This window comes from Oncorhynchus keta, chromosome 4 (assembly GCF_023373465.1).
Source record: "Oncorhynchus keta strain PuntledgeMale-10-30-2019 chromosome 4, Oket_V2, whole genome shotgun sequence".
Lineage (NCBI taxonomy): Eukaryota > Metazoa > Chordata > Actinopteri > Salmoniformes > Salmonidae > Oncorhynchus > Oncorhynchus keta.
Window position 1 is genome coordinate 86,123,308 of NC_068424.1, and position 20,004 is coordinate 86,143,311.

Here is a 20,004-nt window from a genome sequence, read left to right on the forward strand (position 1 = left end):
CAAATAAAATTGTATTTGTCACGTACGTCGAATACAACCTTGTAATAAAATGCTTACTAACAAGCTTTTTCAGAGATTACATTACATCACACACACACGCACGCACGCACGCACACACACACACACACACACACACACACACACACACACACACACACACACACACACACACACACACACACACACACACACACACACACACTCAGGTGAATCAAGTGCCATTTCCTACCAACCCAGTAGATGACGCACTGAGACAGTTCTCGTGCCAAAGACGGGAAAGAAGTCATGTGCTTGTCCCGTGACCAAATGCGGAAGTGTTGAAATATATCCATAGCGACAACAGATTACCCTCTCTATTTCATATAGATTTTGCTGTTTTATTTGCCCTATTTCTCAGAGAAATGGAAGGATATGCCAAAACATCACTTAGCACCACGTATGCTGGAGCCCCGGATTTCAGAGGGTAAGAGAGTGTTAATTATTCAGTCGTCGTATTAGATAACGTTACTAACAGTAGTTAGTTAGTTAACATTAGCCCATTCATTAGATAGATAGCTTGGCGCTTTAGCCAGCACCTCAACTGGGAGGTCGCGAGAGGATTTTAAGGGGTCGCGGGACTTGTGTAAGAAAAAAAAGATATATAATAATAAGACATTTAAAATGTAAAAATATTTTGAAAGGTAACCTCCGCATCGACACTTTTATTTTGAAAGGATGCCGCCTCACCGCTTATTGCTGCTGTATTTACACGTGAAGCGGGTCGGTAGTGGGGTTCGGTATCGGAGGGTTTTCGGGCTGCACACACTCACTGACCAATACAATAATGTTCTCGCCCCACACGCAAAAACTGATCCAATGAAATTACAGATTTCTAGACACACACACACACACTGGACCAATAAAAATGTCATTCTGACACATTGTTTTGTATTAAATGAAGAGGCACTTTGTGCAAAAAAGCCCACACCTGCCATTAATATACTGCTGCTCCAGTTTCAACTGTTCTGCCTGCGGCTATGGAACCCTGACCTGTTCACCGGACGTGCTTCCTGTCCCAGACCTGCTGCTTTCAACTCTCTAGAGACAGCAGGAGCGGCAGAGATACTTCTAATGATCGGCTATGAAAAACCAACTGACATTTATTCCTGAGGTGCTGACTTGCTACACCCTCTACAACCACTGTGATTATTATTATGTGACCCTGCTGGTCATCTATGAAAATTTGAACATCGTGGCCATGTTCTGTTATAATCTCCACCCGGCACAGCCAGAAGAGGACTGGCCACCCCTCATAGCCTGGTTCCTCTCCAGGTTTCTTCCTAGGTTTTGGCTTTTCTAGGGAGTTTTTCCCTAGCCACCAACAGTGGATATGTGATCAAGTTGGTCAACTATTTTTAAAAAGAGTTCCAGGAAAAGCAGGTGTTTCCAGACCGTCTGTAGGGACATGGAGAGGAGCACCAGCAGGTGTTTCCAGACCGTCTGTAGGGACAAGGAGAGGAGCACCAGCAGGTGTTTCCAGACCGTCTGTAGGGACATGGAGAGGAGCACCAGCAGGTGTTTCCAGACCGTCTGTAGGGACAAGGAGAGGAGCACCAGCAGGTGTTTCCAGACCGTCTGTAGGGACATGGAGAGGAGCACCAGCAGGTGTTTCCAGACCGTCTGTAGGGACATGGAGAGGAGCACCAGCAGGTGTTTCCAGACCGTCTGTAGGGACAAGGAGAGGAGCACCAGCAGGTGTTTCCAGACCGTCTGTAGGGACAAGGAGAGGAGCACCAGCAGGTGTTTCCAGACCGTCTGTAGGGACAAGGAGAGGAGCACCAGCAGGTGTTTCCAGACCGTCTGTAGGGACAAGGAGAGGAGCACCAGCAGATGTTTCCAGACCGTCTGTAGGGACAAGGAGAGGAGCACCAGCAGGTGTTTCCAGACCGTCTGTAGGGACATGGAGAGGAGCACCAGCAGGTGTTTCCAGACCGTCTGTAGGGACAAGGAGAGGAGCACCAGCAGGTGTTTCCAGACCGTCTGTAGGGACAAGGAGAGGAGCACCAGCAGGTGTTTCCAGACCGTCTGTAGGGACAAGGAGAGGAGCACCAGCAGGTGTTTCCAGACCGTCTGTAGGGACAAGGAGAGGAGCACCAGCAGGTGTTTCCAGACCGTCTGTAGGGACATGGAGAGGAGCACCAGCAGGTGTTTCCAGACCGTCTGTAGGGACATGGAGAGGAGCACCAGCAGGTGTTTCCAGACCGTCTGTAGGGACAAGGAGAGGAGCACCAGCAGGTGTTTCCAGACCGTCTGTAGGGACAAGGAGAGGAGCACCAGCAGGTGTTTCCAGACAGTCTGTAGGGACAAGGAGAGGAGCACCAGCAGGTGTTTCCAGACCGTCTGTAGGGACAAGGAGAGGAGCACCAGCAGGTGTTTCCAGACCGTCTGTAGGGACATGGAGAGGAGCACCAGCAGGTGTTTCCAGACCGTCTGTAGGGACAAGGAGAGGATCACCAGCAGGTGTTTCCAGACTGTCTGTAGGGACAAGGAGAGGAGCACCAGCAGGTGTTTCCAGACCGTCTGTAGGGACAAGGAGAGGAGCACCAGCAGGTGTTTCCACCGTCTGTAGGGACAAGGAGAGGAGCACCAGCAGGTGTTTCCACCGTCTGTAGGGACAAGGAGAGGAGCACCAGCAGGTGTTTCCAGACCGTCTGTAGGGACATGGAGAGGAGCACCAGCAGGTGTTTCCACCGTCTGTAGGGACAAGGAGAGGAGCACCAGCAGATGTTTCCAGACCGTCTGTAGGGACATGGAGAGGAGCACCAGCAGGTGTTTCCAGACCGTCTGTAGGGACATGGAGAGGAGCACCAGCAGGTGTTTCCAGACCGTCTGTAGGGACAAGGAGAGGAGCACCAGCAGGTGTTTCCAGACCGTCTGTAGGGACAAGGAGAGGAGCACCAGCAGGTGTTTCCAGACCGTCTGTAGGGACATGGAGAGGAGCACCAGCAGGTGTTTCCAGACAGTCTGTAGGGACATGGAGAGGAGCACCAGCAGGTGTTTCCAGACCGTCTGTAGGGACAAGGAGAGGAGCACCAGCAGGTGTTTCCAGACCGTCTGTAGGGACAAGGAGAGGAGCACCAGCAGGTGTTTCCAGACAGTCTGTAGGGACAAGGAGAGGAGCACCAGCAGGTGTTTCCAGACCGTCTGTAGGGACAAGGAGAGGAGCACCAGCAGGTGTTTCCAGACCGTCTGTAGGGACAAGGAGAGGAGCACCAGCAGGTGTTTCCAGACCGTCTGTAGGGACAAGGAGAGGAGCACCAGCAGGTGTTTCCAGACCGTCTGTAGGGACAAGGAGAGGAGCACCAGCAGGTGTTTCCAGACCGTCTGTAGGGACAAGGAGAGGAGCACCAGCAGGTGTTTCCAGACCGTCTGTAGGGACAAGGAGAGGAGCACCAGCAGGTGTTTCCAGACCGTCTGTCGGGACAAGGAGAGGAGCACCAGCAGGTGTTTCCAGACCGTCTGTAGGGACATGGAGAGGAGCACAAGCAGGTGTTTCCAGACCGTCTGTAGGGACATGGAGAGGAGCACCAGCAGGTGTTTCCAGACCGTCTGTAGGGACATGGAGAGGAGCACCAGCAGGTGTTTCCAGACCGTCTGTAGGGACAAGGAGAGGAGCACCAGCAGGTGTTTCCAGACCGTCTGTAGGGACAAGGAGAGTAGCACCAGCAGGTGTTTCCAGACCGTCTGTAGGGACATGGAGAGGAGCACCAGCAGGTGTTTCCAGACCGTCTGTAGGGACATGGAGAGGAGCACCAGCAGGTGTTTCCAGACCGTCTGTAGGGACAAGGAGAGGAGCACCAGCAGGTGTTTCCAGACCGTCTGTAGGGACATGGAGAGGAGCACCAGCAGGTGTTTCCAGACCGTCTGTAGGGACATGGAGAGGAGCACCAGCAGGTGTTTCCAGACCGTCTGTAGGGACATGGAGAGGAGCACCAGCAGGTGTTTCCAGACCGTCTGTAGGGACAAGGAGAGGAGCACCAGCAGGTGTTTCCAGACCGTCTGTAGGGACATGGAGAGGAGCACCAGCAGGTGTTTCCAGACCGTCTGTAGGGACATGGAGAGGAGCACCAGCAGGTGTTTCCAGACCGTCTGTAGGGACAAGGAGAGGAGCACCAGCAGGTGTTTCCAGACCGTCTGTAGGGACAAGGAGAGGAGCACCAGCAGGTGTTTCCAGACCGTCTGTCGGGACAAGGAGAGGAGCACCAGCAGGTGTTTCCAGACCGTCTGTAGGGACATGGAGAGGAGCACAAGCAGGTGTTTCCAGACCGTCTGTAGGGACATGGAGAGGAGCACCAGCAGGTGTTTCCAGACCGTCTGTAGGGACATGGAGAGGAGCACCAGCAGGTGTTTCCAGACCGTCTGTAGGGACAAGGAGAGGAGCACCAGCAGGTGTTTCCAGACCGTCTGTAGGGACAAGGAGAGGAGCACCAGCAGGTGTTTCCAGACCGTCTGTAGGGACATGGAGAGGAGCACCAGCAGGTGTTTCCAGACCGTCTGTAGGGACATGGAGAGGAGCACCAGCAGGTGTTTCCAGACCGTCTGTAGGGACAAGGAGAGGAGCACCAGCAGGTGTTTCCAGACCGTCTGTAGGGACATGGAGAGGAGCACCAGCAGGTGTTTCCAGACCGTCTGTAGGGACAAGGAGAGGAGCACCAGCAGGTGTTTCCAGACCGTCTGTAGGGACATGGAGAGGAGCACCAGCAGGTGTTTCCAGACCGTCTGTAGGGACAAGGAGAGGAGCACCAGCAGGTGTTTCCAGACCGTCTGTAGGGACATGGAGAGGAGCACCAGCAGGTGTTTCCAGACCGTCTGTAGGGACATGGAGAGGAGCACCAGCAGGTGTTTCCAGACCGTCTGTAGGGACAAGGAGAGGAGCACCAGCAGGTGTTTCCAGACCGTCTGTAGGGACAAGGAGAGGAGCACCAGCAGGTGTTTCCAGACCGTCTGTAGGGACAAGGAGAGGAGCACCAGCAGGTGTTTCCAGACCGTCTGTAGGGACAAGGAGAGGAGCACCAGCAGGTGTTTCCAGACCGTCTGTAGGGACATGGAGAGGAGCACCAGCAGGTGTTTCCAGACCGTCTGTAGGGACATGGAGAGGAGCACCAGCAGGTGTTTCCAGACCTCTAGACCCACTAGAGGGCAGCACCACTGGTCCACAGTGTTGGTGATCATTCTGAGTTTCCCCACTAGAGGGAAGCACCACTGGTCTACATTCTCAGTTTCCCCACTAGGGGGCAGCACCACTGGTCTACATTCTGAGTTTCCCCACTAGAGGGCAGCACCACTGGTCTACATTCTGAGTTTCCCCACTAGGGGGCAGCACCACTGGTCTACATTCTGAGTTTCCCCACTAGGGGGCAGCACCACTGGTCTACATTCTGAGTTTCCCCACTAGGGGGCAGCACCACTGGTCTAAGGTATTTTAGCTAGCTCTATCAGTATTAACGTCCCATAGCTAACAGTAGGTCTATGCATTCAATAATATCAAACGCATGCAGTTCACGTAATGTACTCACCCAGAGCCATCACCAAGACATATGATGGAGGATATATATTGTCTCTCCTGCAGGAATGACAGTTCTCTGGTATCTGCTCTGAAAACTCTTCTCTTCTTCACCATCCTGATGGTCACCCTGCCCATAGGACTGTACTTCGCATCAAAGGCATATATCTTTCAAGGTAAATCATTATTTCTTGTCTGAGGCCTAAATATCCCAATCAATATTCAAAACAATTTATTTGAATTTCCTCCTCTCTCCTCCTTCCTCCCACCTCTCTCTCTCCTCCTCCCCTCCCACCTCTCTCTCTCCTCCTTCCTCCCACCTCTCTCTCTCCTCCTCCCCTCTCCTTCCTCCCACCTCTCTCTCTCCTCCTCCCCTCTCCATCCTCCTCCCCTCTCTCTCCTCCCCACCTCTCCTCCTCTCCTCTCTCCAGGTTCCCTACAGATGTCTAACTCAGACAGTTATTTCTATGCTGCCATCGTAGCTGTGCTGGCCGTACATGTGGTTCTGGCTTTGTTTGTCTACGTGGCCTGGAACGAGGGCTCCACCAAGGACAAGGGGAAACACGACTAACCCTTAACCTGGCCGTGCTGCTGGCCCAGAGAAGGCCTGGACCAAGCCACTTCCAGCCCCCACCCAGCCTGGCTTCTCTCCAGTCCCCAGCCCCTGTTTGACCAGCCCCCAACCCAGCCCCTGTTTGACCAGCCCCCAACCCAGCCCCTGTTTGACCAGCCCCCAACCCAGCCCCTGTTTGACCAGCCCCCAACCCAGCCCCTGTTTGACCAGCCCCCAACCCAGCCCCTGTTTGACCAGCCCCCAACCCAGCCCCTGTTTGACCAGCCCCTAACCCAGCCCCTGTTTGACCAGCCCCATCCCCAGCCCCCACCCCAGCCCCTCCAGCCCCCACCCCAGCCCCACCCCAGCCCAACAGCCATGGAGGGGCTCATACCGAGTCCATCTCCTGGTGTTAGGAGAGAATAATGTATTGGGTGTTTCTGACCTCCCCTGTCATGTGTTACAGCCCGTTAGAGGGTGTGTCATAAACTGGGCCCTGGCCAGAGACGGCCGTGAAATGCCAGTTCACAACTGGAGCATGTAGAAATGTATTGTCTGCGTCCAACCCTATTCCCTATTTAATGCACTACGTTTGACCAGGGCCCTGTAAGGCTGTTTGACCAGGGCCCCGTAAGGCTGTTTGACCAGGGCCACGTAAAGGCTGTTTGACCAGGGCCCTGTAAGGCTGCTTGACCAGGGCCCTGTAAGGCTGCTTGACCAGGGCCCGTAAGGCTGCTTGACCAGGGCCCCGTAAGGCTGCTTGACCAGGGCCCCGTAAGGCTGCTTGACCAGGGCCCCGTAAGGCTGCTTGACCAGGGCCCCGTAAGGCTGCTTGACCAGGGCCCCGTAAGGCTGTTTGACCAGGGCCCCGTAAGGCTGTTTGACCAGGGCCCCGTAAGGCTGTTTGACCAGGGCCCCGTAAGGCTGTTTGACCAGGGCCCCGTAAGGCTGTTTGACCAGGGCCACGTAAAGGCTGTTTGACCAGGGCCACGTAAAGGCTGTTTGACCAGGGCCACGTAAAGGCTGTTTGACCAGGGCCCCGTAAGGCCGTTTGACCAGGGCCCCGTAAGGCCGTTTGACCAGGGCCCCGTAAGGCCGTTTGACCAGGGCCCCGTAAGGCTGTTTGACCAGGGCCCCGTAAGGCTGTTTGACCAGGGCCCCGTAAGGCCGTTTGACCAGGGCCCCGTAAGGCTGTTTGACCAGGGCCCCGTAAGGCCGTTTGACCAGGGCCCCGTAAGGCCGTTTGACCAGGGCCCCGTAAGGCCGTTTGACCAGGGCCCCGTAAGGCCGTTTGACCAGGGCCACGTAAGGCCGTTTGACCAGGGCCACGTTGACCAAACGTAGTGGATTATACAGGGAATAAGGTGCCATTTTGTTTTCTGTGTGTTTACATCATGTCACTGCTGTTGTGGTTGGATCCGTCCTTGTTGACCGGATTCATTTAAGAACGTTGTGTTTTTGTGAGACTGTCTGTAGACGTTTATTTTTGGTTGTAATTTGATGTCCAGAGTGTTTGTTATGATGAAACATTAAACAAATCAAATGATCCATACTATACTGATGAACTGTGGAAACATTTTAGTTCTGTAGCAGATGCTCCTATCCAGAGTAGTGACTACTGACTGAGACAGCAAGCACCATGCTCTACTGACTGAGACAGCAAGCACCATGCTCTACTGACTGAGACAGCAAGCACCATGCTCTACTGACTGAGACACAGCAAGCACCATGCTCTACTGACTGAGACACAGCAAGCACCATGCTCTACTGACTGAGACACAGCAACACCATGCTCTACTGACTGAGACACAGCAACACCATGCTCTACTGACTGAGGCAGCAAGCACCATGCTCTACTGACTGAGACACAGCAAGCACCATGTTCTACTGACTGAGACACAGCAAGTACCATGTATTGCTGACTGAGACACAGCAAGCACCATGCTCTACTGACTGAGACACAGCAAGCACCATGCTCTACTGACTGAGACAGCAAGCACCATGCTCTACTGACTGAGACACAGCAAGCACCATGCTCTACTGACTGAGACACAGCAAGCACCATGCTCTACTGACTGAGACACAGCAAGCACCATGCTCTACTGACTGAGACAGCAAGCACCATGCTCTACTGACTGAGACACAGCAAGCACCATGCTCTACTGACTGAGACAGCAAGCACCATGCTCCACTGACTGAGACACAGCAAGCACCATGCTCTACTGACTGAGACAGCAAGCACCATGTTCTACTGACAGACACAGCAAGCACCATGCTCTACTGACTGAGACACAGCAAGCACCATGCTCTACTGACTGAAACCGCAAGCACCATGCTCTACTGACTGAGACACAGCAAGCACCATGCTCTACTGACTGAGGCAGCAAGCACCATGCTCTACTGACTGAGACACAGCAAGCACCATGCTCTACTGACTGAGACAGCAAGCACCATGCTCTACTGACTGAGACACAGCAAGCACCATGCTCTACTGACTGAGACAGCAAGCACCATGCTCCACTGACTGAGACACAGCAAGCACCATGCTCTACTGACTGAGACAGCAAGCACCATGTTCTACTGACTGAGACACAGCAAGCACCATGCTCTACTGACTGAGACACAGCAAGCACCATGCTCTACTGACTGAAACCGCAAGCACCATGCTCTACTGACTGAGACACAGCAAGCACCATGCTCTACTGACTGAGACAGCAAGCACCATGCTCTACTGACTGAGACAGCAAGCACCATGCTCCACTGACTGAGACACAGCAAGCACCATGCTCTACTGACTGAGACAGCAAGCACCATGTTCTACTGACTGAGACACAGCAAGCACCATGCTCTACTGACTGAGACACAGCAAGCACCATGCTCTACTGACTGAGACAGCAAGCACCATGCTCTACTGACTGAAACAGCAAGCACCATGCTCTACTGACTGAGGCAGCAAGCACCATGCTCTACTGACTGAGACACAGCAAGCACCATGTTCTACTGACTGAGACACAGCAAGCACCATGTATTGCTGACTGAGACACAGCAAGCACCATGCTCTACTGACTGAGACACAGCAAGCACCATGCTCTACTGACTGAGACACAGCAAGCACCATGCTCTACTGACTGAGACACAGCAAGCACCATGCTCTACTGACTGAGACACAGCAAGCACCATGCTCTACTGACTGAGACAGCAAGCACCATGCTCTACTGACTGAGACACAGCAAGCACCATGCTCTACTGACTGAGACACAGCAAGCACCATGCTCTACTGACTGAGACAGCAAGCACCATGTTCTACTGACTGAGACACAGCAAGCACCATGCTCTACTGACTGAGACACAGCAAGCACCATGCTCTACTGACTGAAACCGCAAGCACCATGCTCTACTGACTGAGACACAGCAAGCACCATGCTCTACTGACTGAGGCAGCAAGCACCATGCTCTACTGACTGAGACACAGCAAGCACCATGCTCTACTGACTGAGACAGCAAGCACCATGCTCTACTGACTGAGACACAGCAAGCACCATGCTCTACTGACTGAGACAGCAAGCACCATGCTCCACTGACTGAGACACAGCAAGCACCATGCTCTACTGACTGAGACAGCAAGCACCATGCTCTACTGACTGAGACACAGCAAGCACCATGCTCTACTGACTGAGACACAGCAAGCACCATGCTCTACTGACTGAAACCGCAAGCACCATGCTCTACTGACTGAGACACAGCAAGCACCATGCTCTACTGACTGAGACAGCAAGCACCATGCTCTACTGACTGAGACAGCAAGCACCATGCTCTACTGACTGAGACACAGCAAGCACCATGCTCTACTGACTGAGACAGCAAGCACCATGCTCTACTGACTGAGACACAGCAAGCACCATGTTCTACTGACTGAGACACAGCAAGCACCATGTATTGCTGACTGAGACACAGCAAGCACCATGCTCTACTGACTGAGACACAGCAAGCACCATGCTCTACTGACTGAGAAACAGCAAGCACCATGCTCTACTGACTGAGACACAGCAAGCACCATGCTCTACTGACTGAGACAGCAAGCACCATGCTCTACTGACTGAGACACAGCAAGCACCATGCTCTACTGACTGAGACACAGCAAGCACCATGCTCTACTGACTGAGACACAGCAAGCACCATGCTCTACTGACTGAGACACAGCAAGCACCATGCTCTACTGACTGAGACACAGCAAGCACCATGCTCTACTGACTGAGACACAGCAAGCACCATGCTCTACTGACTGAGACAGTCATACAGACATCATTATGTATGGCTCAGAGACACAGCAAGCACCATGCTCTACTGACTGAGACACAGCAAGCACCATGCTCTACTGACTGAGACACAGCAAGCACCATGCTCTACTGACTGAGACACAGCAAGCACCATGCTCTACTGACTGAGACACAGCAAGCACCATGCTCTACTGACTGAGACACAGCAAGCACCATGCTCTACTGACTGAGACACAGCAAGCACCATGCTCTACTGACTGAGACACAGCAAGCACCATGCTCTACTGACTACTAGCCAATCAGAACCATCTAATGGAAAGATCAGGGGAACAAGCCAATCAGAACCATCTAGTGGATAGATCAGGGGAACAAGCCAATCAGAATCATGTAATGGATAGATCAGGGAAACAAGCCAATCAGAACCATCTAATGGATAGATCAGGGAAACGAGCCAATCAGAACCATCTAATGGATAGATCAGGGAAACAAGCCAATCAGAACCATCTAATGGATAGATCAGGGGATCTAGCCAATCAGAACCATCTAATGGATAGATCAGTAGAACAAGCCAATCAGAACCAGCTAATGGATAGATCAGGAGAACAAGTCAATCAGAACCAGCTAATGGATAGATCAGGGAAACAAGCCAATCAGAACCATCTAATGGATAGATCAGGGAAACAAGCCAATCAGAACCATCTAATGGATAGATCAGGAGAACAAGCCAATCAGAATCATCTAATGGATAGATCAGGATATCAAGCCAATCAGAACCATCTAATAGATAGACCAGGAGAACAAGCCAATCAGAACCATCTAATAGATAGACCAGGAGAACAAGCCAATCAGAATCATCTAATGGATAGACCAGGAGAACAAGCCAATCAGAATCATCTAATGGATAGACCAGGAGAGCAAGCCAATCAGAATCATCTAATGGATAGATTGGGAGATCAAGCCAATCAGAACCATCTAATGGATAGATCAGGAGAACAAGCCAATCAGAATCATCTAATGGATAGATCAGGGGAACAAGCCAATCAGAACCATCTAATGGATAGACCAGGAGAGCAAGCCAATCAGAACCATCTAATGGATAGATCAGGAGAACAAGCCAATCAGAACCATCTAATGCATAGACCAGGAGAACAAGCCAATCAGAACCATCTAATGCATAGACCAGGAGAACAAGCCAATCAGAACCATCTAATGCATAGACCAGGAAAACAAGCCAATCAGAACCATCTAATGCATAGACCAGGAGAACAAGCCAATCAGAACCATCTAATGCATAGACCAGGAAAACAAGCCAATCAGAACCATCTAATGCATAGACCAGGAGAACAAGCCAATCAGAACCATCTAATGGATAGACCAGGAGAACAAGCCAATCAGAACCATCTAATGCATAGACCAGGAAAACAAGCCAATCAGAACCATCTAATGCATAGACCAGGAAAACAAGCCAATCAGAACCATCTAATGCATAGACCAGGAAAACAAGCCAATCAGAACCATCTAATGCATAGACCAGGAGAACAAGCCAATCAGAACCATCTAATGGATAGATCAGGAAAACAAGCCAATCAGAACCATCTAATGGATAGATCAGGGGAACAAGCCAATCAGAACCATCTAATGGATAGATCAGTAGAACAAGCCAATCAGAACCAGCTAATGGATAGATCAGGAGAACAAGTCAATCAGAACCATCTAATGGATAGATCAGGAGAACAAGCCAATCAGAACCATCTAATGGATAGATCAGGAGAACAAGCCAATCAGAACCATCTAATCCCTAAATAAACACCCAGTATATAACACAAAGACATTGACTGTCCACTTTTGGAAATGTTTCAGATTTATAGTTTCTTGAATGATTCTGCAAACATCTCATTTTACCCACTGCTCTCCCTTCTTTCCCCCCTGCTCTCTCAGTGGTTCAGGCCCTCTGCCCCTCCCCTCCCAGCACAATAAATAATGTGGCATGGGACTCAGGCCTTTTGTGTCCACACAGATTCTTTCTACTGTATGTTCTGCTGGGGGTAGGCAGAAACCAGGGCGTTTTATCAGAATAACACACCCGAGTCTTGTTGGGGCTCTGATAAAGGGCAGCATTGTATGGTAATAGTTTATATAAGACCATATGACCGCTGTGCTGCGCTGGGGCTCTGCTACGGTACAGGGTAGTGGCTAGTGTCGCGGGAATGATTAGCATTTTACCAACCCATCGTGTTCACAAGCCAAGAGCCTTCTGATTCGATGATAAAATAAACACATTTAATTTAACCCTTCTTTGTACACATTTTGTGTACCACCACAGCTGAAGGTAAAATCCATAATATCTCTGATTGTCTTTATTAACCTTTTGGATGATGATGTGTTGAGATTCCTGAGGAAAAGGAAAGAGATTCTGACTGTCTGAGGTGTTCTGGAGTTCTCTGAGAATTCTAGAATTCCAGACTAGATTCTAGAATGGTTCTGCAGAAAGACAGTAGTTACTGATATGAAACATCTGTTCACTCGAATACAATAACTTCTCTTGGTTTGATCTGGGTGTATTTTATGATTGGTATAGTTTAAAGACTGTTTTGAGATTGGCTATATATTTCTTCAGTTACAGTAGAGGTCTTAGACAGTGTCTGTCTGAAGTTAGTTGTAAGATTCTTCTAGTGAGATGGATGTTTAGAGTCGTTGCTTGGAGAATATATCTTGGCTGGTCTGTCTGGTGTAGCCGTGTCCGTTTGTCCGTCCGTCTGAAGGTCAGGTGACGGTCAGTCAGTATTAATACTTGTTGAATGGATCACATGTCTCCGTTATCGTTTCTCTATTGGCTATCAGAGCGTTACGTGGCGTGACGTTACGCCCGTGTTAGGCCATCGCCCGAGGTTCTTAAAGCGCAGGCCAGGGATTGGCTGAGTCTTGTTTGCCGTTGCTGTGACCCGACCAGCTCCATGGCCAGGCTACACCTGACGGTGGTGGTTTAAGGACCTGGTGCTGCCGCCGCTGCCGGCGGAGACTGGTAGGACCAACAGCTCAGGGAATACTGGGGCTGCTTTCTAAATCGCACCCTATTTAATGGGTCCTGGTTGAAAGTAGTGCACTTTTATAGGGAAAGGGGTGCTATTTGGGACATAGACAAGGGTTAGGTTGGGGATTGTTGTTTATATAGGAGGAAGGTTCTGTTTTAGTTCACCTTAGTACGGTTTGAGAATGGGGTTTTTCTGTCTGGTGTTTTAGTCCACGTTAGTACGGGTGAGAATGGGGTTTTTCTGTCTGGTGTTTTAGTCCACGTTAGTACGGGTGAGAATGGGGTTTTTCTGTCCGACGTGTCTGGTGTTTTAGTCCACGTTAGTACGGGTTGAGAATGTTTTTCTGTCTGGTGTTTTAGTCCACGTTAGTACGGGTTGAGAATGTTTTTCTGTCTGGTGTTTTAGTCCACGTTAGTACGGGTTGAGAATGTTTTTCTGTCTGGTGTTTTAGTCCACGTTAGTACGGGTTGAGAATGTTTTTCTGTCTGGTGTTTTAGTCCACGTTAGTACGGGTTGAGAATGTTTTTCTGTCTGGTGTTTTAGTCCACGTTATTACGGTTTGAGAATGTTTTAGTCCACGTTAGTACGGGTTGAGAATGTTTTTCTGTCTGGTGTTTTAGTTATTTGAGCTCAAGCATTTCAGATTGGTTGTTGGTTGGATACATACAGTACACCTGTGGGGTTATTTAAGAACTCTCTCTTCCTCACTACAGGTTTGATTGATTGCCTTTATTAAGGATTGACTCAGAGATTGTACAGTTTCAATGACTATATCAATTTGTTAAATCAAATCAAATCGACATGTGTCACCAACGTGATGTACCTTGACGTCCCCTAATTCCTTCATAGCATGTTTCCTTGACATGGTCGTTCTTATAGAGAAGGACCACCTTCCCCAGTGTGATCGAACGTCAGCTTGTATCAATCAATACATTGTCAACAGAACTATATCCCTTCCTGTTTCTCCTCTCCAGACCTGGAATCGAAAATGAACTGGGGGTCCTTTTACGCCGTAATCAGCGGCGTAAACAGGCATTCCACCGGCATCGGCCGCATCTGGCTGTCTGTCATCTTCATCTTCAGAATCCTGGTCCTCGTGGTGGCGGCCGAGTCGGTCTGGGGCGACGAGAAGTCTGGCTTCACCTGCAACACTCAGCAGCCCGGCTGCAACTCCGTCTGCTATGACCAGTTCTTTCCCATCTCACACATCCGCCTGTGGGCCTTGCAGCTCATCCTGGTGTCCACGCCTGCTCTCCTAGTGGCCATGCATGTAGCCCATCGCAGACACATCAACAAGAAGATCCTGAAGAAGTCCGGGCGCGCTTCCCCTAAGGAGTTGGAAGAAATCAAGTATCAGAGGTTTGCGATCGCAGGCGCCCTCTGGTGGACCTACATGATCAGTGTGCTGTTTAGGATCGTTCTGGAAGTCGGCTTCCTTTATATATTCTACTTGATCTACCCAGACTTCAAGATGTTCCGTCTGGTCAAGTGTGACTCGTACCCCTGCCCCAACACTGTGGACTGCTTCGTGTCTCGACCCACGGAGAAAACCATCTTCACCGTGTTCATGCTCTCCGTGTCGGGGGTGTGTGTTCTCCTTAACCTGGCCGAGGTGGCCTACCTGATTGGCAGAGCCTGTCTGAGGTGTATCCATGGTAACCAGGACAAGAATAAGGTAGCAGGGATTGGTCAGAAACTGTCCTCCTACAAACAGAATGAAATCAACCAGATGATCGCTGACCAGTCGAAGTTCAAGTTCAACGTGGGAGCTAGGAAGACCTCTATGGAGAAGGGAGAGAGGTGTTCTGCTTTCTGATAGGCTGCCCTGGAAGGGAGAGAGGTGCTCTGCTTTCTGATAGGCTGCCCTGGAAGGGAGAGAGGTGCTCTGCTTTCTGATAGGCTGCCCTGGAAGGGAGAGAGGTGCTCTGCTTTCTGATAGGCTGCCCTGGAAGGGAGAGAGGTGCTCTGCTTTCTGATAGGCTGCCCTGGAAGGGAGAGGTGTTCTGTTTTGCTGCCTATGGAGATGGGAAAGCAGGGCTCTGCTTTCTGATACGCTGTCTAGTCCGAGTTCACTGCTTCAAACTAATGAACTGTAACCAGCATGTAACCATATACCGGATAGAAATCCTTAACAGCTCCATCTAGTAATAACATCAATCATTCACTCATTTATTTCTTCATCTATTTATTCTAGTGGCTGGTGCTACAGGTTCTCAACATTCCTAACGGTGGTAGGATATAGAGAAGAACAAACAAGCCCAGACAAACTCAACGCTAGATTGGAGAGAGAACTTTGTTTCATGGTGATCGACACAGTCACTGTTTTGTCTCACAACCTTGGGGCAGGAAGTAGTGGATAAAGGAACATTTGTTTCAGTACATGACTTGACAAACCCATTGTATTGGAACTCACTGAGTCTCCTACAGCAGGGAGACTACTCCTACAATACGGAGATTATTCCTACAGGGTGGAGACTACTCCTACAGCAGGGAGACTACTCCTACAGCAGGGAGACTACTCCTACAGCACGGAGATTACTCCTACAGCGTGGAGACTACTCCTACAGCACGGAGACTACTCCTACAGCACGGAGACTACTCCTACAGCAGGGAGACTACTCCTACAATACGGAGATTACTCCTACAATACGGAGATTACTCCTACAGCGGAGGGACTACTCCTACAGCGGAGAGACTACGGCACGGAGACTACTCCTACAGACTACTCCTACAGCAGGGAGACTACTCCTACAATACGGAGATTACTCCTACAGCGTGGAGACTACTCCTACAGCATGGAGACTACTCCTACAGCACGGAGACTCCTCCTACAGAAGGGAGACTACTCCTACAATACGGAGATTACTCCTACAGCGGAGGGACTACTCCTACAGCGGAGAGACTACGGCACAGAGACTACTCCTACAGACTACTCCTACAGCAGAGAGACTACTCCTACGGCAGGGAGACTACTCCTACAGCAGGGAGACTACCCCTACGGCACGGAGACTACTCCTACGGCACGGAGACTACTCCTACAGACTACTCCTACAGTAGGGAGACTACTCTTACTGAATGGAGACTACTCGTACAGCAGGGAGACTACTCGTACAGCAGGGAGACTACTCCTACGGCACGGAGACCACTCCTACAGAATGGAGACTACTCCTACAGCACGGAGACTACTCCTACAGACTACTCCTACGGCACGGAGACTACTCCAACAGACTACTCCTACAGCACGGAGACTACTCCTACAGCAGGGAGACTACTCCTACGGCACGGAGAGTACTCCTACAGACTACTCCTACAGCAGGGAGACGACTCCTACGGCACGGAGAGTACTCCTACAGACTACTCCTACAGACTACTCCTACGTCAGGGAGAATACTCCTATGGCAGAGACTGCTCCTACAGACTACTCCTACAGACTACTCCTACAGCAGAGAGACTACTCCTACAGCAGGAACAGATCACTCATAAAGACTTTGAAGGTATTTTTAATGGTGCACAGCAAACTATGGAGCTTTAATACATTGCTTTCAGTACCAAGAGTGTTAGCAGCCGCGACGTGGAAAACTGGTTGTCCTAAAATGGATTACTGACAACTTCCATTAATGGTTGTTAACCCGTACAAAGTTATGGTATGTTAATATCCCACATTATACTGTTATATATATATGGTATGTTCATATCCCACATTATACTGTTATATATGATATGTTAATATCCCACATTATACTGTTATATATATGATATGTTCATATCCCACATTATACTGTTATATATGGTATGTTCATATCCCACATTATACTGTTATATATATGGTATGTTCATATCCCACATTATACTGTTATATATATGGTATGTTCATATCCCACATTATACTGTTATATATGGTATGTTCATATCCCACATTATACTGTTATATATGTTATGTTCATATCCCACATTATACTGTTATATATGGTATGTTCATATCCCACATTATACTGTTATATATATGGTATGTTCATATCCCACATTATACTGTTATATATGGTATGTTCATATCCCACATTATACTGTTATATATATGGTATGTTCATATCCCACATTATACTGTTATATATATGGTATGTTCATATCCCACATTATACTGTTATATATATGATATGTTCATATCCCACATTATACTGTTATCTATATGGTATGTTCATATCCCACATTATACTGTTATATATATGGTATGTTCATATCCCACATTATACTGTTATATATGGTATGTTCATATCCCACATTATACTGTTATATATGGTATGTTCATATCCCACATTATACTGTTATATATGGTATGTTCATATCCCACATTATACTGTTATATATATGATATGTTCATATCCCACATTATACTGTTATATATATGATATGTTCATATCCCACATTATACTGTTATATATGGTATGTTCATATCCCACATTATACTGTTATATATATGATATGTTCATATCCCACATTATACTGTTATATATATGGTATGTTCATATCCCACATTATACTGTTATATATGATATGTTCATATCCCACATTATACTGTTATATATGGTATGTTCATATCCCACATTATACTGTTATATATGGTATGTTCATATCCCACATTATACTGTTATATATATATATATATATATATATGTTATGTTCATATCCCACATTATACTGTTATATATATATATATATATATGTTATGTTCATATCCCACATTATACTGTTATATATGATATGTTCATATCCCACATTATACTGTTATATATGATATGTTCATATCCCACATTATACTGTTATATATGTTATGTTCATATCCCACATTATACTGTTATATATATGGTATGTTCATATCCCACATTATACTGTTATATATGGTATGTTCATATCCCACATTATACTGTTATATATATGGTATGTTCATATCCCACATTATACTGTTATATATGTTATGTTCATATCCCACATTATACTGTTATATATGGTATGTTCATATCCCACATTATACTGTTATATATGATATGTTCATATCCCACATTATACTGTTATCTATGGTATGTTCATATCCCACATTATACTGTTATATATGGTATGTTCATATCCCACATTATACTGTTATATATATGGTATGTTCATATCCCACATTATACTGTTATATATGGTATGTTCATATCCCACATTATACTGTTATATATGGTATGTTCATATCCCACATTATACTGTTATATATGATATGTTCATATCCCACATTATACTGTTATATATGGTATGTTCATATCCCACATTATACTGTTATATATATGATATGTTCATATCCCACATTATACTGTTATATATGATATGTTCATATCCCACATTATACTGTTATATATATGGTATGTTCATATCCCACATTATACTGTTATATATGGTATGTTCATATCCCACATTATACTGTTATATATATATATATATGGTATGTTCATATCCCACATTATACTGTTATATATGGTATGTTCATATCCCACATTATACTGTTATATATATGGTATGTTCATATCCCACATTATACTGTTATATATATGATATGTTCATATCCCACATTATACTGTTATCTATGGTATGTTCATATCCCACATTATACTGTTATATATATGATATGTTAATATCCCACATTATACTGTTATATATGATATGTTCATATCCCACATTATACTGTTATATATATGATATGTTCATATCCCACATTATACTGTTATATATATGATATGTTCATATCCCACATTATACTGTTATATATATGGTATGTTAATATCCCACATTATACTGTTATATATGGTATGTTCATATCCCACATTATACTGTTATATATGGTATGTTAATATCCCACATTATACTGTTATATATATGGTATGTTCATATCCCACATTATACTGTTATATATGATATGTTAATATCCCACATTATACTGTTATATATATGGTATGTTAATATCCCACATTATACTGTTATATATATGATATGTTCATATCCCACATTATACTGTTATATATGGTATGTTCATATCCCACATTATACTGTTATATATATGATATGTTAATATCCCACATTATACTGTTATATATATGATATGTTAATATCCCACATTATAATGTTATATATATGGTATGTTAATATCCCACATTATACTGTTATATATATGATATGTTCATATCCCACATTATACTGTTATATATATGGTATGTTAATATCCCACATTATACTGTTATATATATGATATGTTCATATCCCACATTATACTGTTATATATATGGTATGTTCATATCCCACATTATACTGTTATATATGGTATGTTAATATCCCACATTATACTGTTATATATATGGTATGTTCATATCCCACATTATACTGTTATATATATGGTATGTTCATATCCCACATTATACTGTTATATATATGGTATGTTCATATCCCACATTATACTGTTATATATGATGTGTTCATATCCCACATTATACTGTTATATATATGGTATGTTCATATCCCACATTATACTGTTATATATATGGTATGTTCATATCCCACATTATACTGTTATAT

The 20,004-nt window shown here is 47.0% G+C and overlaps 2 protein-coding genes across 3 annotated transcripts; both read left to right on the top strand.

The window, feature by feature from the left end:
- Positions 1–276: 276 nt before the first annotated feature.
- LOC127929769 (vacuolar ATPase assembly integral membrane protein vma21-like) lies at positions 277–7,656 on the top strand. Its single transcript, XM_052518016.1, has 4 exons — positions 277–463; positions 5,609–5,718; positions 5,974–6,749; positions 7,106–7,656. Exons 1-3 carry the CDS (start codon positions 402–404, stop codon positions 6,111–6,113), a joined length of 312 nt encoding a protein of 103 aa, XP_052373976.1. The 5' UTR covers positions 277–401; the 3' UTR covers positions 6,114–6,749; positions 7,106–7,656.
- A 4,556-nt stretch (positions 7,657–12,212) lies between these two features.
- On the top strand, positions 12,213–17,033 carry LOC118382034 (gap junction beta-1 protein-like). Of its 2 annotated transcripts, none has more exons than XM_052518018.1 (2): positions 12,213–12,701; positions 14,379–17,033. In XM_052518018.1, exon 2 carries the CDS (start codon positions 14,393–14,395, stop codon positions 15,218–15,220), a length of 828 nt encoding a protein of 275 aa, XP_052373978.1. In that variant the 5' UTR covers positions 12,213–12,701; positions 14,379–14,392; the 3' UTR covers positions 15,221–17,033. The 2 variants fall into 2 exon arrangements, with proteins under 2 accessions (XP_052373978.1, XP_052373977.1); XM_052518017.1 differs by lacking the exon at positions 12,213–12,701 and adding an exon at positions 12,910–13,394.
- The last annotated feature ends 2,971 nt before the right edge of the window (positions 17,034–20,004 follow it).